Genomic DNA, 12,938 nt, shown 5'->3' with positions numbered 1-12,938 from the left:
TGCTCTTTCACATTTGCACATTGCCATCTCCCCTTTTCCCATGTGACTTCTCAGCACAGCAGGGAATAGATCAAAACACCAATGCTCCCCAAATTCACCCAAAACTCAAGCACTAAGAAAACATCAGCTATAAGCAAAATTAATTATTTAAGGAAAATGTTTTGCCTGCAAAGGGAAGAATCCAGAGGTGCTGATTTTTTTTTGAGACAGAGCACAAGAAAATGAGAAAGTGATGATGTTTGTGGTTTTTTTGCTATATGAAACAATAATGTGTCAAGTATTATGGTTATACAAGACTAATTAGCAGGAAGAGTAATTTTTCCTTTAGAAAGAGCACTCCCAGGAGATATAAATGTCTAAGTAGCAAATGACCTCTCACTTAAATGAAAGTGTGATCTGCTCTCCTCACATTTGAAGCTGAGCAGATATTCACAGTCCTTGTGCTGTGGGATTGATGTCCAGGGCTTTTCCCTGCAGGAGCTGCCCCCAGTCCTGGCCAGAGGAGCAGGGGCTGTGCCTCAGGCTCCTTCCTCACCACCTCATTATCTCATATTTCAACACCACTGAATAGTGAGCTTTGCATCTGCCTTCACACCCTCTGACATTTCATGGCCCTGAACTCCCTCCTGAAGACACAGTGACCCCCCCAGCCTGTGGGACTGGGAAGGCAGGGAGGTGTTCCCAGAGAACAGAGGGAGCTGGGAAGGTTCCATGAATCATGGGGTGATCACCATGTCAGCACTTCTTTGCAATGGAAGACTTTGTACAAAGCCCTCTGAACTCACCCAAGATCATCCAAGAGCAGAGGATTCCTTTCAAGGCTGGAACACTTCTCCACACAAAGCACATCTCCTCTGCTGTTCTGGCTCTTGCATTAGGGAACAGTGAACATTCCCTGATCCCAGCACAATCTCCATAACCCTTCCCCATGCTTTCTTCAGGCTGAGGAATTCCAGTTTAATCATTTTCTCCAAAGAAAACCCTCCTGTACCTCTGATCCCCTGCTGCCATTCCATGCCCTGGTTCTAGCATGATCCAAGTACACCAGGGATTTTATCCATGATGTAATCACAGCCCCATTTTTGCTGTTTACCTCTCCTGGTAAATTCTAACCTTGTTATTTTGCTGTTTTCACTGACAGCAACACAGCTGGGATTTCCAGGCCATTCCAGCTCCAAGAACTTGACCCCAGGGATGACCAGGTCAGCCCCCATCCTTGTCTCCACCTGTTTGAAGTCTCTCTCCCAGTAGACACCTAAAATTCACTGGCCTCTTGTGCACTGAAATCCTTTCAAATGCCCCTGCAGATCTCCACTGGTGACTTTTGTCTTTATGTCCCCAAACCAGCTCTGAGATTGTAACTTCCCCACCTTACAGAACATTTATGGACACACTGAGCTGCACAGGCTCACACAGAGCTTCCCTATAAATGGCTGTTCTAATTCCCACCTTGTCTCCTGGATTCAATGCACAAACTGTGCTCAAGACTTTCAGTTTTTATTGAAACACCCTTAAAAACCACTCCTTCCACCCCACCATGCTGTGCAAGAGGCACTTGGAGGGCAGGAGAGGGAAGAGGGAATTCAGAACAAAGGAAAAGCAAGGGAAAAAGTGGTGCCCACATGAATTTCATCTCCTAAGGTACATGGATAGGCCACTTTCCATTTGGAGGAAAACATTCAATATTCCAAATGTAATTATTTTCCCTTTTCTGCCCCAGTAGGAGGCAACAGGACTGACCTTAATGTGTCTGTTCATGGCAGTGGACTGAGCAGCTCGAACCAAACCTTCCAGCTCAGCACCACTGAAGTTTTTGGTCTCCACTGCCAGCTCTGCAATGTCCACATCCTCAGCCAGCAGCTGGTGCTCCCTCATCCTCACCGTGTGGATGTGAAGGATCTGGAATCGGCCCTTCTCGTCTGGCAGGCCTGGGATGGGAAGAGAACACACCCAACCCCTGAGCACAGCACTGCAAATCCCCTGTCCCTCCCAAGGCCCCTTCTCACCACGAGCATCTTGCACTTACAGTGAGGGTATTTGATGATGCTTTTCACTGAGAACATTCAATTCCATTAACTGGTAAACTGAGCAGTGTCACCCCAAACCACAGAGAAAAACACAAGGTTGAGTTTCTTCCCTCAGGGCTCCTCAAAGTTGGCTGCTCTCAGATTTCCACACCAGGAATGACAATCTGTCTCCTGGCATCCCTCAATCCAGCTCCCACCTTGCAATCATCATGGAATGGTTTGGGTTGAAGGGACCTTAAAGCCCATCCAGTTCCACCCTCTGCCATGGGCAGCGACACCTTCCATTGTCCGAGGCTCTCCAAGCCCTGTCCAGCCTGGCCTTGGGCACTTCCAGGGATCCAGGGGCAGCCACAGCTGCTCTGGGCACCCTGTGCTAGGACCTCACCTCCCTTTCCATAACAGATTTCTTCCTTACATCCCATCTGACCCTGTCCTCTGTCCATTAACTCTCTGCCCCTTGCCCTGTCACTACAAGCCCTGGTAAAATTGGTTCTGCTCTTCTGTTCCTGAGTACCCTTTCCCAAGGGAAACATCCACTAATTACTAAATCAACTAAAAGTTTACTCTGCCCAGATCCAGAGCCTTGACTTCCCTCTTCACATATCATTCCTATGAAATGTTCTTTTCATGATCTGGGGTGATCATTTCCCTGACTGCACCTTAGCAAGTCCCTTCTGAAGCACCCAATGGGTGATACAGAAGATCCTTCTCTAGAAGTGTAACCTGTCAGTTTGGCACATCATCCTGAGCCTCACTGTGCTCAGCTCCTTCCAGCCTGCCTCCCCAGCCTCTGCTCCTGGATCTGATATTTGCACTGATTAGTGTTTGTGCTGAGGGGATGTGAAAATACATTTTCCAACGTGCACAGTTCCCAGGAGCATTCAATCCTTGTCACCTGATGATTTATTCCAGGATCACTGAGCTTTTCACTAGTCCCAGGCTGTTCTCTGCTCCATCTTTCTTCAGGGAATTGTTACCTCAGCATGGAACCCCCAGTATTTACTTTCTTAATAAAGCCTGCATCCCTAATTTACCCTGCACTGGGGTGAGGTGGATGTGCACAGTTACAAAAGTCCCATTCTAGTTACTGACAGCTGCTTCTCCAGTTGCCAGCTTGGCAAACCAAGCTCCTGGCCCACTTCTAGTTCACCCACTGCTCCTGCCTCACCTTCCTGCAATGTCCACCCAGGAATGACCTGGTACCATTATTTGCCTCCTTTCCTTCACACAAGAGATTCAGGGTCCTGCCTGCCCACTCTGCTGGGCAGAAACTCAGATCAGGTTTATCAGCAGGGAAGTCCAAAGTGGTATTTTATTGGTCTGATTTAATTTAAGCTCTGGAGGGAGCTGCAGGAAGTTCAGCACCTGAGCAATCCTGAGGATTGTCCACATTATGATCTGTATTTGCTTTGCTGCTGTAGCTTCATGGAGTTGAGGAACTGGGATCTGCAGTGTGCTTACCAATCTCCATCTTCACCTCCAGCCTCCCCGGCCTCAGCAGGGCCTCATCAATCAGGTCAGGTCTGTTGGTCATTCCTGAAGTCAAAGTTAAACACAAAACACTGTTATCTCAGCTTCCTGAGTGGGTTTCCAGCCCCTGGTAGAGCACACAGAGCTAGGGAGATACTCAGAGAGTCCCAAGAAAACATACAGAAGGCACTCACCTTCTGGAATGCTGGGAAAGGCCCTGAGGGAGAGTCATGGCAACAGGGATCAAACCTGTGTCTGTGGCTCTGCATGTCCTTGTGGAGCACCTGCAGGGCTCCTGCAGCAGGACAAGCACAGCTGGAGCAGCCCCACTCCTCCACAGGCTGATACCTCAATTCTATCAGTCCTTGCAGGTTTCCCTAAACTATGAAACCCTCCTTATTAAAAACTAAATAAGGAAATTGCTGAAAGCAGCAACAACAGCACAACAACCACAGCAGCATCTCCCTTTAAACCTGCTGTTGATGCCGTGGTACCTCAGCTGACCTGCAATGAGGCAAGCACCAGCAGTGATCACCCAGTCCCCAGAGCAAGGCAGCCCCACGTACCAATGACCAGGATGTTGTTGAGCTGCTCCACACCATCGATTTTGGAGAGCAGCTGGTTCACCACGGTGTCATGCACACCAGTGCTGCCGGCCATGCTGCCCCTCTGCTTGCAGATGGCATCAATCTCATCAAAAATGATGATGTGCACCCCACTGTTGGCTCCAAGCTGTGGGAGAGAGGACATGTCAGGAATGTCAGCAGTCTGATTGCTGAGAGCAATCCAAAATCAACAGCAACCTCGCACGAGCTCAGCCACAGAGACACAGCACTGATATTCCCTGTGTGCTCAGTATCAGTGCTGTGTGTGTGTGTGTCACCCCTTTCCAGGGGAACATCCTGCCCATCTCCAAAACAAGGGGTTCAGGGGGCTCTGCCCAAACCTAGGACTTTGCAGCTACACAGGTTTCAAGGGAGAGCAGGAAGCTGAGCAAGCCAAGCCAAAGCCAAAGCTGGAACACACAGCTCGGAGAGTCCCAGGATCGGTACCTGGGAAAGGAACAGGTACCAGGGACAGGGAACAAGGCTTGTCTGCAGAAGGAGGGATGCACCAGGGTAGGAACAGCCCAGGCTGGACTGAAGTTAGTAAATACACAGCTTGCCAGAGCAGCTTTGTTGAGAATATTTTAAGAAGCCCAGTGTCTCTGTGCCAGTCAGACCCAGAACTGCCATTTCCAGGTTCACTCGGGGGTGAGGCAGTTGCAGCTGGTAAGAGAACAGGATACTTTTTGTAACTGCATTATGAAGCCTTTTCCCTTCAAATTCCATCACTAAAACATCTTTTGTGGCCAGTGCAGCCCATGTTATCACTGGGTGAATGTGCTGGCCCTGGCAATCTGCCCCAGACACAGGCAGCACAATGCCAACCTTTTGGAGACCTTTTTAATCTCCCAGCTGTCATCAGGCCCAGCCCCTGCAGCCAGTATCGAGTGTATTTTAACAGGTGTGTTATTGCCAAGGGAAAGCAGCTCCCAGAGATACTGCAACCACCAGGGAGCAGGAGATTGCTCACGTGGGTCTGTGTTACCACACAGAGCTGATTGACTGACTAATAAACCTTTTGCTGAAGAAATGAAATTATTTCAAGTCAACACCAAAATCTGTGTCTTGTGAGCTGAATAAAATTAAGGGATCACTTGCTAATGATTTCTGAAAAGACTTCCCTGTATTTAACTCTGACTTGCCTGACATTTGATTTTCTTTACCAGAAAATCTATCCAGATCAAGTGATCCACAGCAGAGAAAAATTACCACAGTACACATGAAACAAGTACTTACAACATGAAACTAAAGACTGGGGTTTTGAAAACCAGCTGAAGCACTGGATAAAAAAAGCATCACTGGAAAAAGCAGAATCTTTATTCTCACTTCCAGTTTCAAAGATCTCTAGTTTTAAGACATTATTCTCATCCATAAGTTTTCTGCTGAGAAAAATTAATCATGTATTGATTATAACACTTGAAGTGCTATAACATACCAAAATGCCTGCAACCTAAAACCCTGAAAGCTTATGTGCCTGCTTAATTTAGTAGGAAAAATCCAAAGAGATTCAATTACATCTCTCCCACAAAAAAAATAACAAAAAGTCAAAAAAAAACCCCAACAAAACACCTGAGGAAAATTTGTACAATCTGAGTTTTAAGGACTTTTGGAGCAGCTGACAGCACATGACTCAAAGCAAGCACTGCTGTATTACTCCCAAATAGCTGTGCATGGAATCTCAGCCCTGTCCCTGTCTGCAGAGCTGGCTGGAGCCCAGCTGCCTTTCCAGCTTCCAGGACTGTTTTCACAACTGACAGTGAAGCCTGCACACCACCAATACTCCACCATAACCCCAAGCCAAGCAGTGACTCTGCCTTTAATGCAAACAGTAATTTTCAGATTCCAGACCCTTCCCGGTCTCTCTTGGGCACATTCCCACCACCCCCAGTCCTGTGTGTCCTTACCCTCCTCTGCTCCTCCTCTGCATCAGCAAACAGCTTCCTGATGTTGGCCTCAGACTCTCCCACGTATTTGTTGAGGATTTCGGGCCCGTTGACCACCTTGGGCTCCCTGGCATTGAGCATCTTCCCGATCTGCCGGGCCATCAGCGTCTTCCCGCAGCCCGGGGGCCCGTACAGGAGGATGCCCTTGACGTGCTTGCAGCCTGCAAGGAGAGGGAACAGCCTGAGAGAGGATGGGGACAGCCACAGGCACTTCTCCAGGGAGTGCTGGAGATGGGCCTGAGCTCTGCTCGGTGTCTCTGGCAGAGAAATTCAAACACAGGTTGGATCAGTGTCACCCCAATGATGTGCCAAGGAAAAACAACCTCTTCCATCAGCCACACCGAGCTGTAACTCCTGGTCAGGAACACACAGCACCAGAGGCCCCTTGGGAAATGTGGGAATAACATCATTCTCACCAAGAGGAGGTCCTAGGGATGCTGCTCATCCCTGGATAGAGAGAGGCTGCAGATACTCTTTTTCACACCCTGCACACCAAGCAACGCAGCCACAGGTCAGATACACTCATCTGATTCTTGGAAGAGAAAATGAGGAATATCATGTGAAAACACCAAACTCTTTACCCCTGTACTGGGCTTTGGTGAATCCCATATCATACATCCAGTTCTGGGTGCAAGTTCATAGAATAAATACTGAGAAAAGTGAAAAAAAACAACTTCTAAGAACCACCAGAACCATCAGCCCAAAATCCTTGATCTGTAATTAGAAAAGATCTGAAATATTCTAATTTGTTCAAATAACAGGACTTTGGACATTGTGTATGAGAATTTAAATTCTCTCCTGTAGGGACAGAGAGGATTCAAGTGCTGAAGCTGAGGCAGGACACATCCCAGTCAGGGACAGGCACAACCAGGTCTCTGTGTTCCTGTAAGAGACAGCACTCAGACCAGATCTGGCCAGGAGGAAAACTAACTGCACAAATCTAAACCTTTGGCCTGGAACTGCTGTTGGAAAATCCTGCAGTAGGAGAGCAGAGCTCATGTATCAGCACCAGCTTCTAAACACTGAGCACCAGGCTCAGGGAAAGAGGAGAGAGGGGACATGGGTTAGTGGTGGCCTCAGAGGGTTTTTCCATTTTTTAATGAATATATGAAAATCTATTTTTTACTCCACTCTTGTGGGTTGACTTCTTTAAGAATGTGACCCACCCAACCAGAGCTCTGCAGTCCTCAGGATGCACATTAAAAGCTAAATCAAAAAAAGGCAGCAAATTGATGGCCCCAAGCTCAGACTGAGAGCACCTGAGCTCAGTTTCTGCCAGGCTTAAGGAGCACATGGAGCTGTGTGTCACCCCACAGGATGCCCTCCCTCCTGGTTTCTGGCTTGTCTCAGCTCCAGGGAACCTCACCCTGTGCCACAGAGCCCTCAAGGCTGCTCAGACCTCAGGACAATTCTGCCTGTAAAAGATCAACACTTATCCCTTATCACCTTCCCAACACTCTGCCGTGATTTCATTTACTCCTGAAGGTTATGGCAATAAAGAATTTATTTCAGTCTGAATATCTGCTCAATACAACTTAATTCCTGTGACCCCACTCTTCTGTCTCTCTGGCTGTTCATTGACTGCAGTGAAGTTCCAGGAGGACAGTGCCATGAGGAGCAGCTGATCCCTCCCAAACCCCGGAGAGCAGCAGTGCTGCACTGGATAAGCCCAGCAATAAAGCTGAGAGATCCTGCTGGGCTTCTCTGCAGATAAAAAATTTACTACAGAAATCAAGAGCTGTGGCCAAGAACTCATGAGTCAGCATTGAGGCATCCGCGAGTCAAACGCATAAACAATATAAACTGGCAGTGAAGACAAATTTCACAGGGGAAGGAGTGAGGCATGGATAAATTCAAAGCTCTTTCTGTCAAATCCCTGCCATGAGGGCATTGTTACGATGGGGGACCAAAAGCTCCTCTGTAACCAAACAGCACCAGGCATGGTGCTGACAAGAGATCTCTGCAGGGAAATCCAGCACAGCGATGCTCCAACAGCTCCTGGCTCCAGCATGAGGCCACCTAAGGGCTACAGAGGCCACCAAAGGGATACAGAGGCCACCAAAGGGCTACAGAAGCCACCAAAGGGCTACAGAGGCCACCAAAGGGCTCTGGCAGGTCAGGGCTCTGTTCCCAGCCCAGCAAAGCAGGGCTGTGGTACCGCAGGGAGTGGCTGTGCCATGGTGTTCTCAACACAAACACCAACAGTTCTGGGCTGGTTTGTTCCTCTATTTTTCTTCTAATTCCTATGAGAAGTGTCTGAGGGAGCTGGGAAGGGGCTCAGCCTGGAGCAAAGGAGGCTCAGGGGGCCCTTCTGGCTCTGCACAAGTCCCTGGCAGGAGGGGACAACTGAGGGGGTCAGGCTCTGCTCCCAGGGAACAGGGACAGGACAAGGAGAAATGGCCTCAAAGTGTACCAGGGGAGGGTTAGGTCAGACATCAGCAGGAATTTCTCCATGGAAAGGGTGGTCAGGCCCTGGAAGGGGCTGCCCAGGGAGGTTTGGAGCCCCTATCCCTGGAGGTGTCCAAGGAATGCCTGGACACAGCACTCGGTGCTCTGGGCTGGGGACAAGGTGGGGATCAGGAGCAGCTTGGACTCGATAGTCTTGAAAGTGTTTTCCAATCTTAATGATTCTGGGATTACTGCAGCTCCCAATCTCTCTCCTAGAAGGAGTACAACTGAGTTATATCCCCCAGAAGCTTCTCTTCCACAGCCCAAAAAATATTAACTTCTTGAAAAGTGCAAACATTCCCCTCTCTGCATGAGCTGCCTCGGCCACAGCAGAGGGCTCAGCCTGTAACACCCCACGCTGAGAGTGGAACACAAAACACAAACTTGCTTGCACAAACCTGCTTAGAAACCTTCTAGAATGTTCACCTTCTTGCTGTTCAAAGGCAAAGGAAAGGGAAAAGGAAAGGAATCCTGGAATAGTCTGAGTGGGAAGGTACCCACCAGGATCACCCAGTCCCACCCCTGCCCTGCCCAGACACCCCAACAATCCCACCCTGTTCATCCCTGGAGCTCTGTCCAAGCTCTCCTGGAGCTCTGGCAGCCTCGGGGCCGGGACCATTCCCTGGGGAACCTGGGCAGTGCCAGCACCTCTGGGGGAAGAACCTTTCCCTGATACCCAACCAAACCCCCCTGTGACACAGCTTCAGATCATACCCTGGGCCCTGGAGTCTTCCTCAGAGAAATCCCAGCTCTGATCCCAGCAGCTTCTCTGAGAAAATCCCCCAGCCTCACCCAGATGAGTTCAGCCCATGCTGGACAATCCATGTTCCCTGAACCCCGAGGACATCACTGACCACCTGCTGCAAGACCTGGTTGCCATTGAATGGGCAGCACTGAGAGCAGGGTCTGAGTCAGGTGGCAGAACATTCCTGAGCCCCAAGCAATTAGTTCCTCTTCAAATAAAACTGCCACAAGTGATTGCAGCAGACATTTCCCTTTACAGCCACGTTCACCTGGCTAAAATCAAAGTTTTAAGGACAAGCAGGACTTTATTAAAATAGACAGGTGATGACAAATCACAAATGTTACCTCTCAAATCACAGTGGGATCCTCTGCACCACACAGGAATTTTGATTAAGTTTATCTCCCCTCTGCTGATTTCACCAATGTGGCCCAAATGTCAATACTATTATGAGAATCTTTCTAAACACAAATTACAGCTGTGCAGACATCTCCAACCAGTTCAGCTCATCATTTGATGAGCTCCAAAAAAAGGTCATTGCTGTAACCTGATCCTTAAATGATGCCATTCAATGACAGTTAGAGGCTGAATAGGGATATTAACAGGAACTCAAACATACAAATATGGGAAACAAAATATGAGGGAAAATTCATAAAAACTGCTGAGAATGGGAGAGTTAGTGCTGTTACCAATGGAAGTCAAACCCAGAACATCACCTGCCCAAAGACAAGATAAAGTTTATTTGTTCAATTCTCTCTCTTCAATCTATTGGAAAGATCAGAAGAACTAATTTAGTATAACAGGGATTTTCTTCTTGGGAGTGTAATTCCCCTTTTAATTAAAATCAAAGCATTCTGGTGTGATTGGATCACTCAGATGCACCACCAGGAACCTGCATGGATGGTAAGGCCCCAGCACAGCAGGGAGATTTTTATCTCTGCACATTCATCTTGGGGCAGGTTACTGGAAGTTCAGGGTTCCCAGACTTCACCTGCCACACAGGCAAAATTTCCCTAAAAGTAGAGCTGGGTGGAATTTCCCTCTCCTCTCATGCTGTAAGCCCAGTTACTCCAGGCTCCCGTTAATCTTCCTGTGGGACTGACAATCCAAGTCAGAGTGAGACTCAGGGAACTGGTGTCTGCTTCGAATTCCAAGCTGGGGCAGGGAAAGGACCACACCTGAACCAGAATTTTTATTTTCTCAATGGCCAGTTTTCATCTATCAAATCCTTTGCCACTGGAAAGAGAAGACAAAGTAAAGTTCTCCATGGACCTTTGGAAACTGATTCCTCACCACATCCCACTGGCTCTGAGAAGTTCAGTGCACACATCTATCAGGAGGCAATAATGAGATTTATGACAAGGGCATTTATCTGTTTCTGAGGGAATGTGCTAGAAATGAAAATAAATCAGCTTGAGAGACGCTTCCAACAGAATGCCTTTGGCTACAAAAACAGAATCAGAACATTCAGGAAAAGGGATTTTAGTAAGAGTATAAACAAACAAAACCAAGCACTAAGGGAAGTCAGCACAGTAGCAAAGAGTAAATGTCTCTTAACAGAGCTGCAGAAACATCCCCAATTCCAGAGGCAGGTTCAGTGGGAAGCTGAGCACAGCCAGGATGTTCACAGCCCCATCCCACCTGGATGCCAGTAACACAAATCCCAGCAGCATTCCCTACTTTCTGGGATAAAGCTGGATCGTTCCCACCTTCTTAGAAAGCCAACACGCCAGGATTTGGACATGCCTGGTGAACCCTTCCTGCCTTGTGAACACACACACAGACACCTGGGGCATGGGGACAAACTGGGGATGCCAGGCAATGGTGCTGCCACCAGCAAACATCCCTGCAGCCACCTGGAGCAGGAGCAAAGCCCTCCCAGTACCCACTGATGGCTCTGGCCATCCTGCAGAAATTCCTTGCTGCAGGTTTAGTGTAAAGCCCCTTCCTCTCCCTCCAAACCCACATTCCCATTTCCACAACCCTGTGTTAAAAGGAAATTTTCTTTGGTGATTATGCAGAACTTGGAAGTTCCCTCCCTCATTCCCTTCCCAGGACTGAATTTCTTCAAGTCAGTTCCCTCTGTGTCCAGAAACTTTCCTGTCCCCCCACCCTAATGCCCTCATCCAAAGATTTTCCAGTTGTACTGCATCCCTTCCTATAGAAAGGCTGCATCCAGCAATCCAACACATGAACAAATTACACATTACAAAATCTTCACTTTCTTCCCCATCCCTGGGGGACACCTAAGTCAATCTCTGGTTTTAAGAAGGGGAGGCAAGTGACAGATGTCAGGGATTTCTTCACTGTTCTCTCCAAAGGAAGAGTTCAGTGCTCAGACTCAGCCTGGCTGGCCCTGGACCCAGGTGCCTCAGGGTGAGCACAGCACTTCATGTTAAACCCCATTAGGAGGAGAAGAGCAGGAAAGCACTGGTCCATTCTCAGCAAGGAAGAAGAGTTAACAACAGCAAATGCTGAGTTCAAGCTGTTAAATACTTTTTTACACCAGTGAAGACTTGACATTTCATGTGACAGCTGATATTAATAAAAGTGACAAACGGGCAGGAGCAAGAAAAAGAAGCAGAAAAAGAACAAGGGACACGAGAGCCCACAACTGTTGGATACTGGCAGATCACTTGGACATGAACTTCACCCAAGGGAAATCAGAGTGGGTGAAATCAGGGTGGGTGAGAAACCGGGGGGAAGATGGTGAATGTCATCCCTGATGTTATAAAGGGAAAAGGGAGGGAACCATGGGGTTGGACTAAATTGAGATGTCCCTTTCAACCTCAGCTGTTTTCTGATTGTGTGGTACAGACCTAGCATTAACCTGATGGCTGGAAAATTCTGATAATGTCTTTTTAAGTAGGTGGAAGAAAACAAGACTACAAGAAGTAGTCAGAACAACTTTATTAGGCCAGTCTGAGACAGCTTCCCTCCAGGAAAACATGGGGGTCCCACACAGAGGGTTTGAGGAAACAAAGAAAGCAAGAGAGGGACATTTAGACTTCCCTAAAGATATAAATAGGTGTTAGACATCCTCCTAGACATGCAGGAAAAGCACAGGCTGAATGAAGTTAGAAGTTGATGAAAAGTAGATTAAACCCCACAAACTTTAAAGCACAGCAAGAAATGATCCATCCTGAATTTAGTGGCATGTGGTGCCTGGGAGATGGAATAGAACAGAATGCTCCAATTAAATCTGCACGCTGCAAAGCCAAGAGCTACAAACACACTGACAGGCAGGATTAAATACATCTGAAATCTATGTAACCTGATGCAGGAGTTTCTAAATTGGGGAGGAATAATGAACTGCATGTTGCAAAACAAAAAAAATCATCCCAGTGAGGATTCCACACAGGCCCAGAGCAAGGCACAGGCAACACCTGCTGATCCAGAATGGATCCATGTTCTGCTTGGGCACCACAGTCCTGGGCAGGGAAGGGAGACCAAGGGAGGAGAAATAATGATGGGTGATGCAGAAGTTATGAGAAATGACCTCAGAATCCCAGAGCTGGCCTAGAGAATTCTGGAGGGACTGGATGCAAAGGCTGAGAGCAGCACCCAGCACTGGGACACTGCCCAGCAGGGCCTGGCATTCCCAGCACCCCAGCTAAGGTTACACATGCCTGACACTGATTTTTCATTAAAATTACCCTATTTTCAGAATAGCTGGGTGAGAACCTTTCTATCATTATTCTTC

The 12,938-nt window shown here is 48.0% G+C and overlaps 1 protein-coding gene across 10 annotated transcripts in view; it reads right to left on the bottom strand.

Annotated features, from left to right (window-relative positions):
- The window catches only part of NSF (N-ethylmaleimide sensitive factor, vesicle fusing ATPase), a 76,265-nt gene that overhangs the window by 22,847 nt on the left and 40,480 nt on the right, over nucleotides 1–12,938 (bottom strand). For all 10 annotated transcript variants that reach the window (XM_086864797.1, XM_086864796.1, XM_086864802.1 and 7 more), the window contains 4 exons: nucleotides 6,007–6,206; nucleotides 4,064–4,229; nucleotides 3,489–3,563; nucleotides 1,741–1,928 (listed from right to left, as the gene is read on the bottom strand). In XM_086864797.1, coding sequence (XP_086720923.1) covers nucleotides 1,741–1,928; nucleotides 3,489–3,563; nucleotides 4,064–4,229; nucleotides 6,007–6,206 — 629 coding nt within the window. The remainder of the gene's footprint in view (nucleotides 1–1,740; nucleotides 1,929–3,488; nucleotides 3,564–4,063; nucleotides 4,230–6,006; nucleotides 6,207–12,938) is intronic.

The sequence above is a fragment of the Cyanistes caeruleus genome, chromosome 27 (assembly GCF_971803275.1).
Source record: "Cyanistes caeruleus chromosome 27, bCyaCae1.hap1.1, whole genome shotgun sequence".
In the NCBI taxonomy this organism is placed as follows: domain Eukaryota; kingdom Metazoa; phylum Chordata; class Aves; order Passeriformes; family Paridae; genus Cyanistes; species Cyanistes caeruleus.
Note: the sequence above shows the minus strand (reverse complement) of the source record. Positions and strands in the feature narration are given on the sequence as shown.